The sequence below is a fragment of the Nesoenas mayeri genome (assembly GCF_963082525.1).
Source record: "Nesoenas mayeri genome assembly, chromosome: 2".
In the NCBI taxonomy this organism is placed as follows: Eukaryota; Metazoa; Chordata; class Aves; order Columbiformes; family Columbidae; genus Nesoenas; species Nesoenas mayeri.
The window spans coordinates 41,825,352-41,849,380 of NC_137543.1; the positions used below are offsets into that span (position 1 = coordinate 41,825,352).

Here is a 24,029-nt window from a genome sequence, read left to right on the forward strand (position 1 = left end):
GGGACATGGTTTAGTGCTGGACTTGGCACTTGACTTCATTATCTTAAAGGTCTCTTCCAAACTAAATGATTCTATGAACAATTAAAGCACTTAAGTCACGTGAATATGCACAACCTTTCAAACTCCATTCTCTCTGATACCTGATGCCGTGCAACAACTCAGAATAGAGCACTAGTCTTAGTGGATATGTAATCGAAGCGCCAATTATCTTTCAAAGCAGGGATTTCAGCCTAGGTCTCCCATATCTCTGACAACTGTTAACAGCTTGCTGTAATAACAAAGGTCACGATTTCCTGGGGTATTTAAGCTTACAGCAGCACCCCTGTATTATCTGCAGCCTAGCTGAAGTGAAGCTGGAATAAAAATTTATTTCTATTAGTTATCTTCTCTCATAGTTGTCTTAAGAGTATTTTTGGGATCTCAAGGTGACAGACAAAACTATTATTGAGAGATGTGAGTGGTTTTGAATGACATACAAGACAATGATTTTTCTGATGAAAAAAAGGATATTATTTTTTTCCAGAAACATTACAATACTGCTCTAACAAAGAGCAGTTATTATAATATTATTTCAGTGGTCCCCTCTTAAATTTTTACTCTTTTTAGGGCAGTATTGTAGAAACTAGAACGAGGAACTGCTATTGTAGAAACTAGAGTTTCTTTTCATACAAATAGAATAGCAATTGCAGATCAAATCACTCCCATGCTACATGTATTTTCTAGCCTCTGCATCATCCAACAAAAGAGAACTGAAAACCAGAAAACACGAATGTGCCTGCCTCAATATGTAAGCTGTATACATGACTCTTTTGCGGCATGACTCGTTTTGGGTATACAAGCAATGGGCATATAAACGACACAAGGAAATTCTGTTTCTTACCTCTTCACATATTAGGTTTATCCAGCTCAAACAATAAGTTTTTTGCACTGGGGAAAAATATCCTACTGGCAACACTGGAAAAGCAAATTAGTTGGACAACAGCGCAAATACAGTTATATGAACACACAACTGAACCATCACCAAAGTCAGATGGGCAGATGATGCAAATGTAAAAGACAACCGGTCAGAAAAGCACGACGGGGAAAGATCCGAAAGAGTTTGCAGCCAGTTCTGGCCAAGTTGGTGTCACTTGGAGCTGAGGTCGCAGCTCAGGGCAGCGCTGCAGCGAGCCCTGCGGCAGCAGCCCAGGTGTCCGGAGCCGCGCCGGCTGTCACTGCAACACCCCTTACTCCTTAGATGGATTTTTATTTGTTTTTCCTTCTATATAGATCCAGGAACCCTACCCAAGCCCCCAGGCCAGTCAGCAGAACCGTCACAGCGCCCACAGCGCCACGGCCAAACCGCGAAGCGTCGGAGGAGCAGCCGCGGGCGGGAGCCGGTGCCCTGCGCCCGAGCGCCGTGACACTGCGGGCCTGCCGGCCGCCCGGGGGAACCTGGAAAAGGGGAACCCCGCTTCTTGCAAGTTGGAGCGGACGAGCGGCCGTGAAACACGTTGCCGCAGCACAGCTGAGACTGGCGGCCCTTGGTGCCCCTCCCTCGGCCGCCGGTCCCGCCCGGTAAGTCCCGCCCCGACTCCGGCCCCGGCCCCGCCCCCGCCCCCGCCCGGTCGCGGGGAACGCGCGCCCCCTGGCGGCGCCCACTCCTCCCCCGCCGGAAGCGCCGGGCGGTGCGTGCCGGTCGCGGTCCGGGCGGCTCGCGCGCCCCCGGCGGCCCGCAGTTCCCCCACCCGGCCCGGCCCAGCCCGGCCCGTCTGCCACCGCCTTCGTTCTCTCCGCGCCTCTTGCCGCCTCCTCTGCGCCCGCCCGCCGGCCGCACCGTGCCCTCCCGCCGCAGGGAGCCGCCCTAGCCTGGCCGCCCCGCGGGCACCCGGCCTCCGCGGGGGCGGCGGACGGAGAAGTAAAACCAGGCCCCGGCAGGGACGCGGAGCTGGAGCCGGAGCCGCCGCCGCCAGGGGAAGGTGAGCGGGCGCCGCCGGGCGGGCTGCAGAGTCCCGGTCGCGGGAGGTGTCTTCCCTCGGTCAGCACCGCACCTGCGGCCCGACTTTGCGGGACGGGGCGCGGAAAGTGGCGGGAGGCCGGCGGGTGGATGTTGCGGGTTGTTGCCGGGCCGCGGTTGTGCCCTTCCTGTCAGAAAAGACAAACTCGATGCCCCTCCAGCCTCCCGCAGGAGGAACCACCGTCCTGCTGTCACAGGGGCACGAAGCAGCCAGTTCTTGTTTCAAAACCAGGGCACAAGCACCCTCTGACTTCCAGGATCTCTCCAGCTGCAGATGCCATTAGCAGGAGTATCCGGCTGTTCTGCTTTTATTTCATGTGTGTGTGTGTTTGTGGTGGCATTGCTAATTCTGGTAGAAAAACTCTCTGTACCTCACAGATGCAGTAGAAAGTGGTGTATTCCTGTTGTCAGGGGCATGTTGTACCTGTTGCTCCTCAGTGTCTTTCTAGTTCAGAGATAGATGATCACAGAATGTGAGGGATTGGAAGGGACCTTAAAAGATCATCTAGTCCAGTTCCCCTGCCGGAGCAGGAACACCTAGATGAGGTTACACAGGAATGTGTCCAGGCGAGTTTTGAATGTCTCCAGAGAAGGAGACTCCACAACCTCCTTGGGCAGCCTGTTCCAGTGTTCCGGCACCCTCACCGTGAAGAAGTTTCCTCTCAAATTTAAATGGAACCTCCTGTGTTCCAGTTTATACCCACTGCCTCTTGTCTTATCATTGGTTGTCATGTTCTCCTGCTTACACTTTTCATATACATGCTGCAATCAGGCTGTGCATGGTTTGCAGCAGTATATGTTGCTTTTCATAATTGTTTTTTCTAGCATGATCAATAGGACCTCAGTTAACCCCATGTCTGCAGACTACAGCTGAAGACCACTGTTGTAGTTAAGGACTTTTATGGCTCATATGCCAGAAGTCAGTGAAAGGAATTCTATGTTAGCCTTGTTTGCACTTCACTGTCAGCATAAAGCCTTAAGCATAAGCCTAAGTCAGTGTGCACTATCATTAGTTGAATGAGAAATTGCATCTTTTTCATCGAGTGGAAATACATGTAAGCTGCTCTATTAGGAAGTTAAATTAAAAATATTTATTTTGAACTGCACAACAGGAAATGTGTTAATGGTGCAGGTTAAAATAAGAGGTTCTTATCATACTCATGTTATAAAAGGATCCTACCTGTAAGGTGGCTAAGAATAGTACTGCACCCTATTGTAGGTTTTAGATTTGGATGGTGACAGAGATCAGAAAACCTCTGGAAAGGAGGGCAAGGATAGTCTCTCTTTGCTTGGATGAGGTCCTAATCAGAGTGACATTGCTGGTGTTTCTAGAAGACAGTGGTGCCTTGTCATGTAATTTTAACTGATCTGGGCAGGCATAGAGTAGACAGTTGTAAAGTTAGAACAGACCAAAATGACGTTATCTGTTATTAGTGTTCTGCTTTTAGTGTATAGGAACTATGTTGGATCTTTATTCAAAGTGGAGCATCCTGCGCTTTTTTGATCATGGAGACAGAATCTGTCTTCCATTCTGCACTGCTATTGCCTTTGCTCAGGTGTTCAGTGTGACAGTAACATAAACCACACTTGGGCTTGGATACCGAGTATATTTGTGGACAAACGACAGGTGGTCAGAACAAATGATGGACTTGTTAAAGGGAAGCAAAATTACAGGAGATAAAGGCCCAGGGGAGGCCTTTATCTGGTGGCTGGTAAGTCAAACATGAGTGAAGATGGCTATCTGCATTTTGGGTTACATTAGCAAGGCCATAGCCATTAGATCAAGGAAGTGTTTATGATCCTCTTTTCAGCACTTTTGAGACCACAAGTCCAGTTTAGAGCCCCACGTTACAAAAAAGATACTGATGAACTGAAAGGGTTGCAGAGGTGACTGGAGCATGTGGTGTCTGTGGAGAGGCTGAGGGAGCTGTGTGTGTCTCGCCTGGAGACAGCTTAAAGGGGATCTCACCACAGCTCTTAATGGGTGGTTAAAGAGGGGGGGGAAGTTAGATTCTTCTCAGCAAATGGACAAGAGGCAACAGGCATAAATTGCAGGAAGGGGAGTTCTAACTAGAACAAGGAAAAATATTTTCACCACAGGTGTGGTCGGGCACTAGATTAAGGACCCAGAGAAGCAGTGGGATCTCTCTTCGTGGAGATGTGACGGACTGGACTTGGCATGGCCCTGAGCAACCTGATCTAACTCCTTAGTTAGTGAGAGATTGGACAAGTGCTGTCCAATGAGTCCTTCCAATATGAATTATTCTGTGATTCTCTTTAAAATGAGGAAAAAATGTTGTTCAGAGTAGATTTGACTGTCCCTGAGAGAAGGCAGTACTTTAGATGTTGCCTGTGTGGCTGGCAGCAAAGAAGATACCGGATTTTAATTTCAGTTACAGGTTAGTGCATAGATGTGCAAGTAAACTTACAAAACTGCGATAATTGCATTGAAGGTATTACCTCTAACATTGCAGGTGAAAGGACGAGTAATATTTTGCAAGGCTGACATGTGCAGACAGGACTTTAAATCTACTTGGTGAGGATTTTGTGTTTGGAGAAAGCCATAAACAATTAAAAATGTAATAGGTGGAAGAGTATAACTTTAAGTAATCTTTAAAGCCTTATAATTAGCTCTGAGTTTTGAAAAATGATTCTGTGCCATAACCTATGCTCTATATTTTTTCTTTACCTAGTAGGTAGAACCACTGGAGAAGTCCAGGCATAACAAACTGATAAATGCTATAGTGTTGAGTGCTACTCCTAAATCCTGCTTGGTCTCACAAGTCATGTTTCTTGTACTTGCTGTGTGTTCTGGAGTTCGGCTCTCGCAACTGGAATGAGAAAGAACTTTCTCTTGCACTCCCACACACTTGCTCTCTCCCATCCTTTCCTCCTAACTCACACCCAAAACCACACATGAATGAAATCAGTGAAGTACACATTGCTAAAGCTACGTGCTTATACATCGCTGAAGATAAATCAGCTGCTCGTCACATTGTCCTCAAGAACATACTGAGGAGCAAAATGTTGTAAGCCTGAATTGGTGGAACAGGCATGGATCGTCAGAGCAAAGCCCTTATCACGAGATCAGCTTTCTTGTTAACAGGAGTTATCTCCAGCTATGTGGGTAGAGGCTGATTTCAAACCAGAAGGAAAAGGAACATCCTTGCTCTATCAGAATAGGAGGAAAAACTGAGACAAGGAAATAAATGAGTTCTGCTCTAGTACAGGTTGAACATCCCACAGCAAATGTGGAGTAAACCAGATCTGCTTCATAATTTTTGTTGTCACTGTGGTTCTGGTAGTATTAACGAAGTTGTCTTCTGAATTTCAGTCACTTGTTTCTCACAAAAACAGACCAAGAATAAAGGAGTGATAGACATATGTCTATCTAGGCATAGGAACTCAGCAATCATACATGCTGTGAATCACATTTTAATTAGAAAAAAAAACCAAACAAACAACAAACCAAAACACAACAACCGCTAGTGTAGATTCTTTCAGAAATCACTGTTCTTAGTTTGCTTCCCTCTACGAGCCTAAACTGTGATTGCAAATTTTTTTTTCTTGGTCCTGAGTAACTGTTAACTTCAAGTCCTGACCAAAACTTTTCTAGACTAAGATAAGTTCTTTTCCCCTGAGGTATTATTTATGTTGAGCTAGAACTGTAGCTAAGATAGCTAAGCATACAGGTTGTCTCATGTTTGTAAGATGAAGTGAATAGTGAATTTTCCCCTAAATCGTACAAAGCTAAGAAAAAGGTGTTGTTGCAGAATTAGAGAAGGCCTGAAATATCAGCCCAGAGAGGTCTAACCCTGAAACTTCTTAGAAGCTGGCATGGGAGAAGGGTGATTCTTACACGTAAACACAGTAAAGCCAGAGCAGTTAAACCTTTTAGAGAGCTTTTTGTGATCTTTTTTCCTCATCCTTTCTGCTGCCTCTCTGTGTTGTGCTCCTGGACTTGGCATTTCACTCTCTGTGAATGTCCAGGTCTCCAAGAGAGTGAGACTTGCTTATTTGGGACCATCTTCTTCCTGCGTCATCGTGTGCTTGTGGTTAGTGGAAGTGTTCAGTGGGTTTTTTATAGCACTGGATTTGAGATTGTGCTGTTTCCTGCTGTTGTAAGTGCTTGGTAGAAGGTTTTGAATGTACTGTGTGTTGTGTAGAACAGTAAAATAGACTAAACAGTACAACTTTCTGAAAATCAAAAATACAGTATAAATTGGTATTGGTAACAGTATAAATATTCTGGATCTGTGTAAGTTGAACAGTTTTTAATGAGATAAAATCTTCGCCTGAGGTTAAGCAATTGCACTAATAGGTGTTGCTGGGATGTGGGGTAAATGATATGTGGATAAAATGCATCAGAGAGGTTTGTTGTATGATTAAACAGTGTAGGCAGGTCTATTTTTGAGGATTTATTCATCTGCCTTTTTTTTTTTTTTTTTTTTTTAATTAAACAGGAGATGATAGGTGAAAATGAATCCTGTGTTGCTGGACCAATACCTGTGTCCTACTTAAGCTGCCTGAGTTACATTCTGAGGGAATGGACTGGTGTGGAGCACATTGAAGATTATCTGAGTTACACAGTCTACCTTTCGTGGGTGCTTTTTCCACTCGCAGTAGTTTTTCTACTTCCAGGAGTTATCGTAATCCTCTTCTACACTTCCATTCTTCTTCTTCATATTTATAAAAGGAAGAATGAACTAAGGGAAGCTTATTCCAGTGATTTTTGGGCTGGTGCACGGCAGATGGTGGCTACCCTATGGGATGGGCATGGAAGAATATGGCATGGTAAGCAAGATCTGACTTTTCATTAAAAACTGTTGAAGCCCTTATTCTTGGCTTTACCTTTCAGGATTATCAGTGTATATCTCATTGTTGCTGCTGTTGTGTGAAATCTAAAATTCAGGCCATTTTTTTTTTTGGTTTTATCAATGACTACCAGTGGTGCTTTGGTCATTGTAGACTTGGGTTAAAAAAAAGCCATTCAGATGTATTTGGATGTATAATTTTTTGTCTTATGTTTTTATTCCTTTGTTGCTACAAAATGAGATCTTTCATCCCGTTGAATATATGCTTTTTTTTTTTCTTTTTTTTTCTAACTACTCCTAGGTTTCCTTATTTCAGGAGGACCTGAAATGATTACTATGTTTAAAATTAGATCAATTAACTATATTTTTTCAGAGTCAGTATATGAACACTGGAAGTTAAATGCCAGTTCCCTGATAGCTGGTATGTCAGCACATTAGCATAATTTGATTGTGCTTAAGCAGTCTTTTACATATAATGCCAAATGATGGCTAAAAAGAGCACTTAGTGTCAGTTCACTTGCTAGTTGCTACTTCAAATTGACTTTAGAGCCTCAGACTGTTACAGAACCCTACTTTTAAAATTTTCTATCTATGCATTTTTGACTACTACTTTCTCTACTAGAATGTCAAAACTAAGGGTTCTGTTCCTTGTCCTTCTACTATTATTTCTTTTATAAAGACAGACTTAATAAATGATTTGGCTTTTCTTTCTAAGGAAATCTTAAGCCTCTTTCAGAACCATTCATTCGAGATGCAGCTAAAGGAGAAAGAGATGTTTAAGAGCAATTTACATAAAGAACAAATCCTTCTTGAAAATCATCTCTATTTGTTCTCTAGTCAAAGAGAAGCGGGTTTTCAAGGCACTGATAACCAGATGGTGCAGCGGCTTTATCAGATAGGCTTTGTAAGACTAAGATGAAACTTTAAAATCTAGGAAAGTACACTAGATCAAAATCAACAGCTATACCAAAGAGCTTGAAATGCTCACTTCACAATAAAAACCTATTTACTTTTTTTTTTTCATAAGAAAACCATTTTTAAGGCCTTTGCTCTTTTTATCCTTAGTAACTTTTTCTTTTTATAAGGTCTAACATTTTATTTGCATAGAAAAGATTCTTATCCAGTCCCTCATAGACAGTTGTGACTTTTTTCTGCCCTGCCAGCTGTTACATGTTCTCTATATGCTTCTCTTGCTAAAGAATGACAAGTTTTGTGATTTTTTTTTTCCTGCTACTTGATTAGTTAATATGTCATAGAAAGAACTCTTCATCCTGAAATCTCACAGCATCAGGAAAAAAACCCCACAAACAAAACAACAAACCAAAAAACAAAAGACAGTCCTTCAACCAAAAAGCCCTAAATGCAAAACTGGTGTGTGAGACCTGTAACTTTACATATATTTTGCAGATGCTAAATGTAGGTGTCATTGTGGCTATCACTGGCTGGCCTGATTAACTTTGGAAGAAGTGACAGGGTTTGGGTGATGAGTTTATTTTGTTTGTTTATTTATTTTTTTTTTAAAGAATACAAGATACTGTAACAATAATGCTCAATATTAACTGAATATGTTCTAAACTGATGTGTTTTCATATTTTGTGTTAAATATATTCTGCACTGTTAACTTAGTAGAAACGCAAGTTCAGTAAAAAACTTCTGTGTGTTTATATGTGTTTCAATTAAACATATAAAGCCCCAAATAGTTTTAGTACTTACTGATGGAAAAATGGAGCAGGTTTAACTGTGAGAGAAATAACAAAGATAAGCCTCATGCCCTGAAGTAAAAGGAGACATGTAATTGGATGTTGTCCTGTCAAATCTTCTTAAACAGTTACCGGTCGCAATGAACTTAAAGGTAAATAATAGCTTGAAATAGTTGTATTTCACCACTGCTATTCAATCCTTATTTTGATTTCTCTTGAATGATTGATTTAGACGACTTCTGCAGCCTCGAAGACAGTGAACTGAAAACAATAAGGAAAAATTGGACAATAGTTCAAGGCAGTATGGCTAGGTCTTTTGTTTTCAGGGTTTTTTTGTTTTTGGTTGTTTCTTTAAATGTGACTCTTTTACTTTAAATGAAAGTATTATTTCCTATGAAAGCAACTTGGTAAATGCTGCAAGTTAGCTTTTGACTTTTAAACAGTTACTTTGCTCTTACCACTTCTCAATAGCTGTGGTTTCAGCTTGCAGTTTGCCGTGAGTTAGTTTCTTTGGGATAGAATTGTATCAGGCTTTGACATCTGTTATGCCTTTAACACCTAACAGGTTATGAGCTTCATGGTACTGGAAATATTCCTGAAGGACCAGGGCTTATTGTGTTTTATCATGGAGCTACTCCTGCTGACTATCTCTATTTCATGGCTAGACTGCTTATACAAAAGAAGAGATACTGCCACGTAGTAGCTGATCATTTTGTCTTCGGAGTACCAGGTAACATACTTTCATTGTAAACAGTCAGTTTGAGAACTCTAATTTTTCTATTTTATTTTTTTAACAGTGTAAATAATAAAAATTGTGCCATGGGAATACAGCTCTAGGAACAGGCATTCAGACAAACTTAATGAAAGTGTTGAATTACAGATGTGTCTAACATGTTCTTTACAAACAAAAATGAATTTATGAGACTGGCCTGTGCAAGGATGGGTCATACTCCTGACTGGGCAACACCTTCCAGTGACTCTAAGGTGTTTAGAAACAGAGGAGGAGATCATGAGAGGAACAGTTGTCTCTGTATTAAGTGATAGTGGAGACTTCAATTAGATGTTGGTGTGTCTTGTGGTGTCTGTTTTTTTTATAATTATTATTATTATTAATATAGTCAGAATGAGTAGTATGACCTGATTAAGAAATAAACTTGTTTGGAAGCAATGCCCTTAAAGCTGGCAATATTAGTCTGAGGCAATGTATTTTCATCTCCTACCCAGTTGAGTATGGTAGGCAGTGGAACCTGTCCTGAAGAAGACTGTTCCAAGTAGAGTCTTTTTTGGAGGAAACCTGTAGAAGAATCCAACAAGCTTGCGCAAAACATGAGGTGAAGCATGAAGAAAATGAAAAATATGTTCAGTGCAGGATTTTTGCTGATTGATGAAATTAATTACATGAGGGATTTTTTTTTTTTTTTTTTGGTCTGTATGTGAAATACAGCAGTGCCCAATTCTTTTCTCAAATTTAATTTGTGACTAAAAACTTTGTAATTCATTTTGCGAATTTATGGATATGTTCTGTAGTGTACTGATGCTTTTAGTGGAAACAATTCTTATCAGAAAACTGTCCTTTTGCCAATATGGTTTTATTTCAGCATTAATCCCTGAAAATTGAACTTTTGCATACTGATAACAGCATGGCTTTGCCTCTGCAACTGCTTTTACCGACAGACTAGGTTTTGTCAGTTGATTATAAAATATTTTGCATATAGCTGACCAACATAACCCATTTTGTAATTTAGATTTCATTCTGTATTATATCTCTTAATACTTATGCACAGTTGTTTATAAAATGGGAGATCATTTTGTTTTTCTCCATTTCTACTTTAAAATAAGGTTCTAAGTATTAATATACTTTTGAGTCCTCCAAATATCATTTAGTAGCATTGCAGAAACATCTGGCTGAATGGCTAGTCTTGAAGAACTGGGTTCAGCAGTAGAACATCTTGCTAACAGCTGGTGTCTACAGGCATTCCTTGGGGACCGATACTGGGACCAGCACTGCTTAAGGTTTATATTGCACGCCTGGATGAGGGTTGGAGTGTGCTCACAGGAAGTTTGCTGATGATACCAAACTGGGGGAGCAGTTGATAGACTGAAGGTTAGAGCTGGTATTCAGGGCGCCTTTGACAGAATTGATCTGGCAGAAACATCGCGAAGGTCAGCAGATGTGAAATTGTGCATCTGTGATGGAGCAATCCCATGCGACAGTACTCTGGGTAGAAAGTGGCTCTGCAGGAAAGGACTTGGGCATTCTAGTGGACAAAAAGTTGAACAAGAGTCAGCAGCATGTCCATGCAGCAAAGAAGGTGAACTGTAGTTTAAGAAAAGCTGAGCTTTTTCTAGCATGAGTGTAGCCAGCAGGTTGAGTGAAGAGGTTTTTATTCCCTTGGCTTGGCATCTGTGCAAGCACATCTCGCAGTGTGGTATCCGGTTTTGGATTCTCCAGTACAAGACAGACATTGACAAACTAGAACATGTGATGATGGGGGGATTGAGCACACAATGTGTGAGGAGAGCTTGAGAGAACTGGGTTTGTTTGGTCTGTACCAGATAAGTGAGGGGAAGAGATTACTGTTGTCCTCAGTGACCTAACAGGAGGGTGCAGAGAAGAGGGAGTCAGATGCTTCTCACAGGTACACAGTGACAGAGAGAGAAGCAATAGAGATAAGTTGCGACACAGGAAATTTTGATTAGATGTGTGGAAAGGTATTTTACCATTAGGGTGATGAGACATCTGAACAGATTGTCTAGACAAGTTGGGGAATCTCCATCCCTGGAGACTTTCAAAACTCCGCTGGGTGAGGCCCTGAGCAACCTGATCTAGTTGGACCTGCTTTTAGTGGGAGGCTGAACTAGAATGGTCTTCAGAGATCCGTTCCAACCTACATAATTCTCTGGTTCTGTGAATGAATTAAGGCTATTTAGGGAAGGGAAGCCCAAAGAGCCCAGATGCTGTTCTAGATTGTGTTTCAAAATCTGCACAATAATCTATGACTGGCAACCCAGATAGATGCTGCTTCTCTTGTGAATCAAACTAGAAAGACTGCTGTAATTTTATCGTAGTGATAAGACTGCCTGATCTTTACTAAGTCTTCCGATTAAATTGGATGCCTTTTCAGAAGATATTTTTAGGTAACCAAAAGTTATGCTCAGTGCAGGAGAAATTGGGAGGTGGATTTGGAGAGTCTTTAGGCTGTTAGACACGTTTCAGTTAGACGATTTAATGATCTGTCTGTTTTTATGATTGTTGAATCTACAGCGAGTAGCTGTGAGGAACAGCTTGTCCCATGAATCTGAATTTCAGGTCCATGCAAGTATGCCATTGACAGTACACTTTGCATTGCACTCTGCTCTCCTGAATTAATGGCAATTAACTGGAATGTGTTTGTAAAATGTTCCTGTGCTTCCTATGGGATGCATGAGACTGCAAGGAGTCAAACATGCCTTTGTCTACTGCTTAGTTTTCAAGCATCGGTATGGACACAATACTGTGGAAAACAGGAGAAGAGTGTGCTGGGGCAAAGGGCAGAGTCCAGGTTGGACTGTGGAATAAGATCAATTTTGGGCTTCTTGGTATTTTGAAAAGTTAGCATCCTTTAATGCTCTGGAAGTCTGAGAAACTCTGTTTAAATAATTTGAGAGTTGTTCTGTTGTTTAAAGTGGAAAAATAGATTCTTGGTTCCTTTCGTGCAGCCGCCAAGTATTACCCTGATGTTTCTTCTGACTCCGTGATGACCTTTTCCTTGTGCACAGAGTTGCCCAAGGGGCCACTGCACTAGGTCCTGTCTCTCTGCTGTTCTAATGGAACCAGGTTCTTCTTTGCTACTGGAGCAGAGATATTGATAGTAATGTATGATCTGCTGCCTGGGCTGTGATGTACAGAACATAAGGTTTATACTAAAAGTCAAGAGGGGAAATACGGCTGAAAATTTTTGTGAAGACTTGAAACCCCACCCCACAACTATTCTACAAATGTTTGCCTGTATTCTGTCTGTATTCTGTTATTTTTTTCTGACCTCTAAATGGGACAGACTCATGGTGTTACTCTACCACACATGCCTTGCCTCCTCCTCCCCTTCACCAGCATGTCCAATGCAGAAAGGAAAACTCTCTTCATGGCTTCTGCTTCCTTGGAGTCTCTTTTGCTGCTCAGCTCAACCCTTCTTGTGACCGATTTGTCTCTCTCCTGAACTCACTGACAGAAAGGGCTTAGGGACAGGCACCTTCCTACCCACCAGCTACATTCCAGAAAGGTTTAATTAGTTTGGGAGTGTAAAACTTTGTAAAGACCAGCTCTTCAAGATCCACTCCCCCTCCAAAAAAAAAGAACGAAAAAAACACCTGAGAAAAATTAAATTACTTTAGGAAAACTCTATTTTAGGTGTCCTCTGTGCACATGCTACCAGATGAAGAATGTGAGTGTCACCTGCAGCCTGTGAGACAGGCACAGCAGAATGTGAGACAGGTGTAACACAGCTTGTGTTCTGGTATCATGTTTACAGACAGATCCAGATTGTGTATAGATATAAATCATGAGTAATTATACTCCCACCAACTACAATGACTAGTTAGAGATCAGAGTTTAGTTAAGATTAAACTAATGATATTCTGGCTTGTGCCCTCCTTCTCAAGCCCTTAGTTTTATGTGAGCTGTAAGAGAAGACATATCTCTGTCATCTTAACTGTGTTTGGACTCTTCTTCAGTGTGTGTGTGTATATATAACAAATGTGTATTCATAGTACCAACTATTCAATTTTTAACCTCAGGTTAACAAATGAAGATCTGTTATTGAGGGGCAAACTTGACTAGAACAGTTCTGTGTCCTTTTTTATGTCTGATAAAGTTGTTCGCCTCAGTGGGAAAGTTCAAGAAAGAGAAGTAATCTTTGCTGTACTGCTCAGTCATCTGAAGTTCCCATTTTGGTATGCAGTACTCATAAATACTATATAAATCTGAAATTTATCAAACCAAGTGAACATGATTGATTTCCTGCAAACACAGCTTTATGCTAGTTATGTTCTTTCACATTAGAGTAATTGTATAAATTGATTTGGTGTATGCCCATTTGATGCTTGTAACCAAATTTTTGATGTTCTGCTGTTTCTTGAAGAGCAGGGTAAGTATGACATTTCAAATTTGAGATGACATGAGGACTTCATGTAACTTTACAGTTTAAAACTTCAGGAAATGAAAAATCTTAAACCTAAGATGAATAAACCCAATCTAGGCTTGCCAGCTGCCTCTTTGTGTGAAAGGCCATTTGCTTACTCACAGGCAGAACTGTGGAGTCAATTCATGCAGTGGTCTGTATCACAGAGAATGCTGCATTTTCCTTGCCATTCTCCTTCCTGTGCACAGACTGCTCTTTGTTTGCCCAAGTTAACAAAACAAAAAAATACAACAATTCACTGGTATCTTCTCTTGTTGCACTTTATTAGGACTGTGCTACCTTTGAAAAATAGAGCTTGGGCAAGGAGACGGTGCCCTGGGGCTGACTTAACAACTCCTTTGGAGGGACACAGGAAAGATGGCACAGAGTGCTTGCCAGTTTTTTCTGCTTCAGTCCTGATTATGAGATAGGACATGACTTTACTATGACAAAAAGCCACTGAAAACCCTAAATCTTCAACTTCTTAGACCAGAATTTATAAGCAGCTCTTAATGCTCCAGTCCCTCTGGAAACATCTTTGATTTGGGGTTACAGGTTATTAGGCAAGTAAGTTTTAGCCATTATGTTCTGTGTGGGTAGTATGAATTAACACTTTCTGAATTATTATTATCTTACCCTACAGGTTTTAAAATATTACTTGATGCACATGGAGTTATGCATGGACCAAAAGAAGAATGTGTCAGTGCTCTGAAGAAGGGCTGTCTCTTAGCCATTGCCCCAGGTGGCGTTCGGGAAGCACTCTTTAGTGATGAAACGTATAATATTATCTGGGGTAATCGAAAGGGCTTTGCTCAGGTGGCCATTGATGCAAAAGTGGTAAGTATGATAGACCCCAGAAGAGAAGCAAGGAATGCTAAATTATTAGTACTTTCTTCCAGGAAAAACTTTTTTGATTATCGTGTATTTGGTGTTACATTGCTGAGTATCATAAGTATGGTCTACTTGCTCTTATAACTACATTTCAAGACTCTTTTTGTTCCTTTCCATAAGAAGGCTTTGGAGTCAGCTAGGAATAGTGTTGTCGGGAAATCCACAGTTTAAAAGAACGGGAGATGAATTTCAGAGCTACATCAGAAGCTTGTACTGTTTTACACCTACCTGGTCAGGGTCGTGATGACTCAACCTCTGACCAGAATGGTTGGGAAGCTGCCATACATCAGCATTTCTGTTCCCCCTGTTGCTGAAATATACTGTGAGCCAGCACGGTATAGATTCACTGGCGCTATGTACTGTATTGGCATTTTTGTGGTAGTGAGGGGTGTCTAGGGCATACAGCAGCAGCAGCAGATGCTCTTCAATACTGTGAACTGTTTCTCTTCAGTTTTAATATATAACATTGTGCTTGGTCAGCCAGCAGATCATTATAATTATTCATATGGGAGCATCCATGAAAGGCGCATAGGTGTATGATATGTTTAAATTGGACCTGCTTTCAGAGTCCCTCTCATTCTATATTTGCACTTGAAAGATGTGTGCATCTGTCCCTACGTCTACATAAACCTAATTTGAAAGTAAGTCTTACACCAAGAGTGTTATATTCAGGTATTTGTCTCAGAAAGACTAGTTAAATCTCTGGAATTTGTACAAAAATAGAGTACTTTTAAGACCCAATTTGAAGTGTATGTCACTTTTCTCAGGAGGAAATAACACAGTTTAAATAGGATATTTTCAACAGATTTAGATTTTACTAACGTATTGTAATAGCATATGAAAAGCCATGCTTGGGATTCAACTATGGTTGTACTACTTATATTTATTTTATTGAATATATGTTAAGTTCCCTTTGTGCACCTGTGAAGATCTTGCAGATCCTTTTCCCCAAAAGACCCTTGAGAGATGAAGTAGAATAGGAGTAATGATGGAGAAAAGGGAAAGTGAGGAAAACATCTTTATTTATATTAAAGATGAACTTTAAGTCACCTTTAATCATGAGCATGGAAAGAAAAAGACATCTAAAACATCAGAAAAATATGTCTAAAGCTGGGACGTTCAGCTTCTTGTCTCATTTCAGCAGTTTGTTTGCCAGAATATTTGTCAAATAAACCAACTTCATACATGCAAAAATCTCTACCAGTTTGGGCAACTACATTTCTTTGTATCCTCTATAGTTGCATTGGATTATTTACAGGCTTTTTTTTTTTTCCTAAAAAACAACCTGATACCTATCTGAAAAGTTTCACTTACTAGCTCTTCTCCATGGTTGTTTAAAAATTTTGAAAGAATCTGAATGCTTGAAAATCCCATAGAGAGTTCTGTATTTCTGATGATGCTGTGTACAGTGAGTACGTACTATAAAATGACATTAAAAACCTTCATGTAGTAGTTGACCTCCTCCCAGTTCTTGTAAATCGTGACAGCTGTTTGCAAGTTCAGAAACAGCAATAAAACTGTGAAATATTAACACCATTCCAAATATTCATCAGCAGAAATGAATTATATGTCTATTGAATATGACACATCATGTGTGAAGCAATACAGTTGGCATAGCAGAGATGTATCAGATGAGTTTAAGATCCCAATCCCATGAATTCTACCCTTTGAGTTTAACTGCAAATTAGGCAAGAGGTTAAACCTCTTAGGTCACAAATGTGCAAACCCTGCTAGACAAGGGGAGGCCAAATGCTCTGTAGGTTCTGAAATCCTGCACTGCTTTGGGAAAATGGATTTGCTGAAACAGTGACTCACTGAAATGTCATGGTGTTCTCCAGCCTGAAACCTCATGGCAGAAGGTGGCAGAAGAACTTATGAATCCTTGTTTTGCTCTCTATAAGTCCTTGTCTGACAAACACTTCTGAAAGTAGTTTGCTTGTATGGTTTAAGTGAGGTACAAGTTTTTTAGATAGTGCTATCTTCATTAAATTCTTAATTATTTTTTTTCCCTCCTAGCCCATCATTCCTATGTTTACACAAAATGTTCGAGAAGGCATTAGGACATTAGGAGGAATAAGTAAGATATTTTCTATTTTTTTGTAGTTTATTTTTCCATATGTGTTTAGCCTATCTATCTGTGTAGAAATAATCCCCACATAAATTGGAGACTTGTCATAGCCTTGTTTCTGGAGGTTTACTCTCCAGTAGAGTTCAGAGATGTTATTAGGATTTAATATCAGCATTGGCTGTGGTATTGGCTTATCAGAGTTACTCTCCACATAACAAAGTGCCTTCACAGAAACAGTAGAAGAAAGGAAAAAGGAGCCAGAAAAAGGCAAATAGATTTACTGTTTTTCTCTGCTTATTCTGCTAGGCCAGCTCTAGGTTTTCTGCAGTATGTTAAGAAGCAAAATGAACAGGGGTTTACAACTGACATGTAATTTCTCTAAATGTCTTCCTAAAGCTCTGATCTTACACCTCTACCTGTACTTGAACCTCAAGTAGTTTGAAATATGTTTGATCTGTGGTTGGTTTACTGTTCAGTACTAGACCTCTGGTTCCTCACAAAACCTTGCATTTGCCTGCTCTCTTTCCTCATTTTTTGGGACTTCCAGCCAGCATATGAATAGATGGGTGTAGATCTGCTGGTGTAAAACCCCTTTTTTTATATTCTTCAACTTGCTATCTAGCACAAAGAGCCTAAACAGTCTCCTCCGTGCCACATGTTCTGCCTCAAGTATGGCATCATCATCTTCATCAGAAGACTGCAGGGGAAAATGGTTCTGTTTCTCTCCCCTTTTAGTTGAAAGCTATATATTGCATGGAGAAAGCCAAGGCATCAGGTGCAGACATGCAGAATAATTCAGGTTTTCAGGCTGTACAAATAATTTTCAGGTTGTACAAAAATAAACTGCAATTAGTTGTTGCTGTGCTCAGGAGAATCTTCCCAAACAGGCAGAACTTTAAGCCCAGATCATTCATGTTACTTGTATTTTACAGCAGAGGTGCAAGAGGAATTTAATTCTGTTGATTGATGGAGGTGTTACTTCAGTTTCAGTAGTTTCAGAATATTCTTTGTTCTTATAGATTGTGTACAGAAAATTCCACACCTTTATCAGTGAGGTTTTTGTTATGCCAACACCTCAGTTAAAAGAATTTCTTGTGTAAAACTGAGAGAGAGAATATGAGCACCCATTCTGCAAGGAATCTGTCCTGGGTGCATTTGAGTGGGAGGCTTAGAAGGTGGCATGTGTGGAAGATGATGTGTCCTCTTGGAGCTGATTGGAATACCTTCTTTCACTCTTTTCATATTGTTTCTCTGCAACCAGTGTGTGATCTGAAAGAGCAATTCAGTGTTGTAGCATGACTATCCTATAGGCAGATAACACTATTTCTGATCCTCTGGCCCTCAGCAGGACTGAACAGAACAGTCTTCCAATATTAGTGTCTTACGCTATGTAAAATGAGCCAAACTGTAACCTGTATTGTGTAGCATTCCCTTCCTCTCCAGAGATGCAGCTACTGGGTTTTTCTCCTCTTCTTCCTTCTCTTTGCAACTACTCTTTGGAGGAGAGATTTCACACCAAGTTAGGGTGGAAACAAGTCTGACGTTAGTGTTAATGCAGCTTTTGGGAAATGAAAGTCAAGGGTAGAATAGCACTTGAGATGACACCTTGTTTGAGAATCTGGGTCAGGGGATGGATTAATTGCAAAGCCAGTTTCAGTTTTAAGACATACTGGAAAAAAAAAAACAACAAACAACAACAACTTCACAGAATAATCTCAGTCTTTCTCTTTTTTTTTTTCCCTCATCTCCTCCCCATCACCCTTTCTCCTGCTTTCCCCCTTTCTCCTAATTTTTTTCACATTAGAAATATTTAGGTCACTGTATGAATATACGAGATTGCCAATAGTTCCTTTCTACGGTGGGTTTCCAGTCAAGCTTCGTACATTTATCGGAGAACCCATTCCATATGAACCAAACATAACTGCTGAGGAACTAACTGCGAAGGTAAGATAGATATGCATATATATATTTAAAACGTCAACTGTTCTGATATAAGGCACAGGAATATTGTTGTCAAGTGATTTCTGCCTTGGAGCTAGTTATAGAAGTTGGTGGAATCATGGTAAGCTTTGGACTTGTTTAACTCTGAATGCCCTTCTTAATTGCTATATTTTTATTACTACACCTTGAAGATATTCTGGGTCTGCTGCACTACTGCAGCCTTTATTTGCTTTGAGAAACAACTTGCTTTAGGGACTCAAGAAGTTCAGTCAGATAAGACTACTCTGGGTTGATAAACTCATATGCACTTCACCCAGAAGCAGCGTTCTCTTTCTTGATCTTTTCAGAAAGATACTAATGAAGGCTTTCAAATATAACAAATCTGTGTTCACAAAGTGTTGAAATTCCATACAACAAAAAAAATTGAGGCAAATCATCTTGCTGCTTTTTATAGTGTGTATCTATTTCTATTTCCTCCAACTTCTCACCCAACAAATTAAGTTTTGAATGTTCCTGTAGTTCGAATTCAGGTGGTTTATAGAAAGGGCTGTTGGGTCCTCATGTTCATTCAGTTTATTAATAGATTTCACAGTGTAGAGAGAAACAGTTAAGTGATGGAGCAGTCAGATGGAGAGGGCTGAAAAGGCCATGTTTGAAAGCTCTGCAGATGGTCACTTTAAGCACTCTGAAAACTTCATTTGAGAGAGATTTTTCTCTTTGACCATGTAGGTGTCAATTGAGTTGTCTTTCCTCATCTATTTACCCTCTGATTAGATCTCTGCAAAATGATGTCTTAAAATGTTTATCTACGTCATCTTACGTCCTGGTTGTGGAAGACTGATATTGTTTCTTTTGGAGGTTCAGTCTGACAGGGGTTCAGAACTGGTGGATTTCAGGAGAGAATGTGTGTTTAAATGATTTCATGCATGCTTTGACATCTTACATTTATGCCAACCCTCACTTGCTTCTAACTGAAGTGCAAATTCTGCTAGATAAGGCCCCTGGAATGTGCATGCCCTAGAATCCTAGTTAGTTAGAGTGATTTTAATCCATGTTTCAGGCTATGGCACAGTATGCGTTTTCCTATTACCTATAGAAAAAATGAAGCTCACAGTTTTCACCTGATAGAAATTTTAGATCTGTAGAGACACCTAGGACCAGATCTATGAAGAGATGTGGGCAGGAACCTTCTTCTCCCAGGACTTAACAGTTAATCACATATTTCATACAAATGGTGAGAGCTTGTACCAAGAATCAGTTTACCCCTTGCTGACCACTGCTTTACAAAGGCAATTCTGCTCCTGGCCTTAAGAATTTGGTCATCTGTGCTTCTGTAGACAGCACGGGAAGGTTATGGCATGTCCTCGCCATAGCATTTGCATATTGCCCTGGTTTTGAATGTTCCCCGTAAAGCTTTTATATAAGAATGGCTGCTCTTAATTCTTGGCCTGCTGTATGTTTGAGTGAAAGTGAATGCTGCTGTCACATGCAGTATTTTAGGTGTGATCTAAGCGTGCTTCATGGGACCAGCTCCTTTAGGGGACTCGGGTGCAGGGATAATTACTGTGTACAAGCCGAATGCACTGAGACACATTCATGTTTCCAGGGCTGCTTCTGAGTGTGTGTAGGAGCAAAGTTCTTGCATACTGGAAGAGCGTTACTTATGCAAACCTGGGCACAGGCAGAAGTTTCTGAGTTGGAGTAGAGCGCGCAGGCACTGGCATGCTTTATAGATCCAGGTCTCTTCATTTATTTACTACATTGTCCTTTTACTTTTGTAAAAGCGATACTTTTGTGTGTCACTAACAGAGCTTGTGAACACAGCTTCCAGAGATAAAAGGTACTATTAATAGTTTGTTAGTCTCTTTCTTGACAGCGGTCCCCCAAGCACATCCTGTGGGTTTAAATATGGAAAAATAGTGTTTTGAGCTTGCAGTAATTCTGCGACTTTTAAAAGGATAAAAAGCAGTCCTGGAATTTTGTTGATGTGTGAACAATATAAAGAGGACTTAATCTGACCAAAAACTTTTCTCCTTCCTTACAGACAAAAGCAGCACTCCAAGCTCTAATAGAAAAACATCAGAAGATACCAGGAAATATATTTAGAGCTTTAATAGAACGATTTCAGAAACAAAGGAAGGAAGATTAAGGTCTTCTGAAGAAACTACTGTTTAGTTACAATTTTCTTAAAGTCATATTTGTGACTCGTCCATTCTTCTAATAATAGGTTTTGAATACTGTCCTAATGATATTACTGTACAACTTAAAATATAAGACACTTTCCCTCACCCTTCCCCCTGTCCAGTATCAAGCTCAGGAACCCAAACTTAAATAATTTATAATGGTACAAAGCTTAGTTTTCGATAAATACATTCCTACCTTGAAATTGATTTTTGATGTGTATTTTTTTGTTTCTTTTTGGGTTTTTTAAAGTGACACTACAAGACTTTATGTACATGATCTCTTGTGGTTTTTTGGTTTTTTTTTTCTTCCCCCCACCCCATGGTTGCTTTAATATGAATGTCAGACCTGCTGTAGAGCTAGAGTCTTTCTGCCTTGATCGTCATCACTGGAACTAGTTTTGCAGGCCAGATTCCAGATTAACGTCATACAGGATTTATGAAAACTTTCTTTAGATTATTACTCTCGTGCTGCTGGAAAACAGTCAGCCTGCTGGGACCTACAGAACCTGTAGCTATGCCTGTAAAACCTGTGATGGAAAGTGTTTAGTTTTACTGGGTGAGCTCAGAAAGAGGTTGAAGGAGCGAAAATTGATTAGAGAACTGCAGTGAACCAAGGAAATTTGTTATGGAAACCACTCTGATGCAGTGGGTGCAAACTCTACAGCACAGCTGCTGTTCCAAGCTGAGCCATTTTGGATATCTGCCCTTGAGCAGAGTCTTGTCCCATATACTTCTCAGTGAATGTGCAAATTCTCCTTTGACAGAATGAGCCAAGCATTTACATTTTAAGAAGTGGAAATGAGAGGACTGTTTGGTAACATGAGCTCATAAAGCTTTATTTTGAAGGGGAAGAAAAAATTAGTACAATGCTCCTTTAAAAAATTGTAGTTCCTTTGAAAAACAGGATAGACATTCCCACATACCTTTTAAATCTACTATGTATGTAAACTGTTGAATGTCCGTATTCTTCAAACTTAGTTATTTATGTAATTTATTAAATTGGGGTTGAGACAGAAATCCCATATAATTTCCTGAAGTGAAAACAATTGAATGAACAGGAAAGAGTCGCTGGATTGGGCTTTGTGCAATTACAGTAAATTATAGTATTATATTTTTTCTGAAGCAAAGCCTATGCTTTTATTGTCCAAATAGGAAATATCTTAAATATTTCTTCTGATTGTCAGAAAGTTTAATCTGCAGTTCTTAAGCTAACATCTGGGAGCTCTTTAGTTTGGGGATGAGGACAGATTCCTTAAGGAAAGGCAAAAAGAGGCTTTTGCTGTATTACATGCTCTCCTTTCACTATTGTTGGGATGTGGCCTTTTCTTAAAAACAAACAAATAAACAACCCACAACAATGAAAAATCCCCAGCTTTTGAAAGAGCAGCTATATTCACTTTAACTTTCGTTCCTTCCGCCATTTAAGCACATGCTTTGTTTTATGCCCTTTTAAGTGTAAATTAGTGTAATTACATAAGTGCATGTGGGCAACACCCTGTGTTAGAAAATTATCACTTTATGGGAAAGAGTCTATAAATTATGGTTTACAAAAAGTTTACTTATTTTATGGTGTTATATCAAAAGCATTTTGTGTGGTGTTGAATTATATTTTTTAAAGTTGGGAAAGAACCATGTTACATAAAAGCAAATGCTAACTCTGAAGTTTTTAAAATGACTTGGGTTTTATTTGAAGGCAAGATTGGCTTCTTTTTAATTTATTGGAATGTTTTTGAAAAATATTGTGTTAACACAGTATGTCATTAAAAGTGATAATGCCAAATTCCTACAGCAGATTATAACTTAAGTATGACTTTGTTCTTACTGTCCATCTTGAAGATGATGTACATCAGTCTATATTGTGAAATTCTCAAAGGCAGCTCAACATATTTTGTGCTGAGGTTGCATATATGTAAAAGAAAACTCAGTCTAAAAGGCTCTGTTATACATGAAGAGACCTTTGTGATCTGAGATGTTGTAAAATTATTTTACTAAGTATGTGGGCTGTTTGATGCAGTTTTGTCCCTTTAAGTATTCGAAGATTAGTATAAAAAATGAAGGGCAGTATTGGTACTCTTTAAATCTTCATTTTTGTATAGACCTTTCATATTTATTTCTATATATAAACTAATGTATAGAAGACACCTTTCAAATAAAATTGACAACTGGAACAGGCTTCTGAAGTTTTGTGTTGTGTTTGAACTAAACGAAATTATCCATGGCCTGCCCTGCTGAACCCTCAGTGGTTTTGAGCAGCATGTAATAACTCTGAGAAGCTCTTCTTGCCCAGTGTCTCAATGAGGGGTGGAAGGATCAAAGTCCCAGAAGGAATGAACTGAAGGAAAAATAATTCAGACAACAGTGGAATAAAGGACAAAAGTCACCTAAGCAAGAAGGTCCAACTTTTAATAGTTGTAATCAGTGCTGCAGGAGGCCTTAGCAGGCAATGCAGTAACACTACAGTTACATTTAAGATCCCACAACAGAAAATATGTCACAAATACTGACTAGTAAGGTTTATTTGTACATATTTGGCATGGGAAGGATTACCTACTTTATTTCCTTGAAAAAGGAGTCAGATCTGGAGAGAGACTCTCACAAGTAAAGCTACAGACCCGTCTTCCTTTCAGCTGATTTGGTTCACTTTGAGTGAGGCAGAAGTGTTTAAAGGAAACTTCAGCAAGTGTTAGACTAGACCGCTGATTGCATGGTCGGCCTTTGGATATGCTGAAGATGTTGCAGGTTTCTCCATACAGACAGCACCAGGATATGCATTTTTGTTTATGTCATTTAGCAGTAGAAATAAACTGACAGCAGTCCTGCCAGGTATTTGCCATTATCTCTCAGCAAGACCCAAATCTCCTGCTGGCCAATTTCCTGTCCTGTTGTGTAATAGCAGAGCTCAGTTGGAACATCTATTATTAGGGAGCTTTCATATGAAATTAATCACTGTAAATGCAAGGTAGAGCAGTTAATCAGCATTGTCGACACAATTGTGTTGTTCATCCGGTATTGGGTTTGCTGTACAAATAGACCATTATGTTGCTTCATCCTATTACTCTGCAGATAAAGATACAGCTCTGGTGACAATGTGTTGTTAGCTCCCCGGTGCTTAATCCCTGTTAAGCCTGTCATAGATGCTAGACTGCTTTATTTGTGTGTGTGTGTTATTTTTGCACCAAAAAACTATGGTACCAAAGGTAAATGTGGAAGTGCATGGAATTGTTACATGAGTGTAGTAGCACAGAAAATACATGTGAAGTAAAATACTCCTTTCAAACAT

The 24,029-nt window shown here is 40.0% G+C and overlaps 1 protein-coding gene across 2 annotated transcripts; it reads left to right on the plus strand.

Annotated features, from left to right (window-relative positions):
- Window positions 1-1,832: 1,832 nt before the first annotated feature.
- LOC308037108 (DGAT1/2-independent enzyme synthesizing storage lipids-like) lies at window positions 1,833-22,952 on the plus strand. 2 transcript variants are annotated; one of them, XM_080338620.1, is made up of 7 exons: window positions 1,833-1,958; window positions 6,460-6,790; window positions 9,076-9,240; window positions 14,310-14,503; window positions 16,574-16,634; window positions 18,430-18,569; window positions 20,611-22,952. In XM_080338620.1, exons 2-7 carry the CDS (start codon window positions 6,463-6,465, stop codon window positions 20,713-20,715), a joined length of 993 nt encoding a protein of 330 aa, XP_080194746.1. In that variant the 5' UTR covers window positions 1,833-1,958; window positions 6,460-6,462; the 3' UTR covers window positions 20,716-22,952. The 2 variants fall into 2 exon arrangements, with proteins under 2 accessions (XP_080194746.1, XP_080194745.1); XM_080338619.1 differs by lacking the exon at window positions 1,833-1,958 and having other exon boundaries at window positions 6,064-6,790.
- Window positions 22,953-24,029: the final 1,077 nt, after the last annotated feature.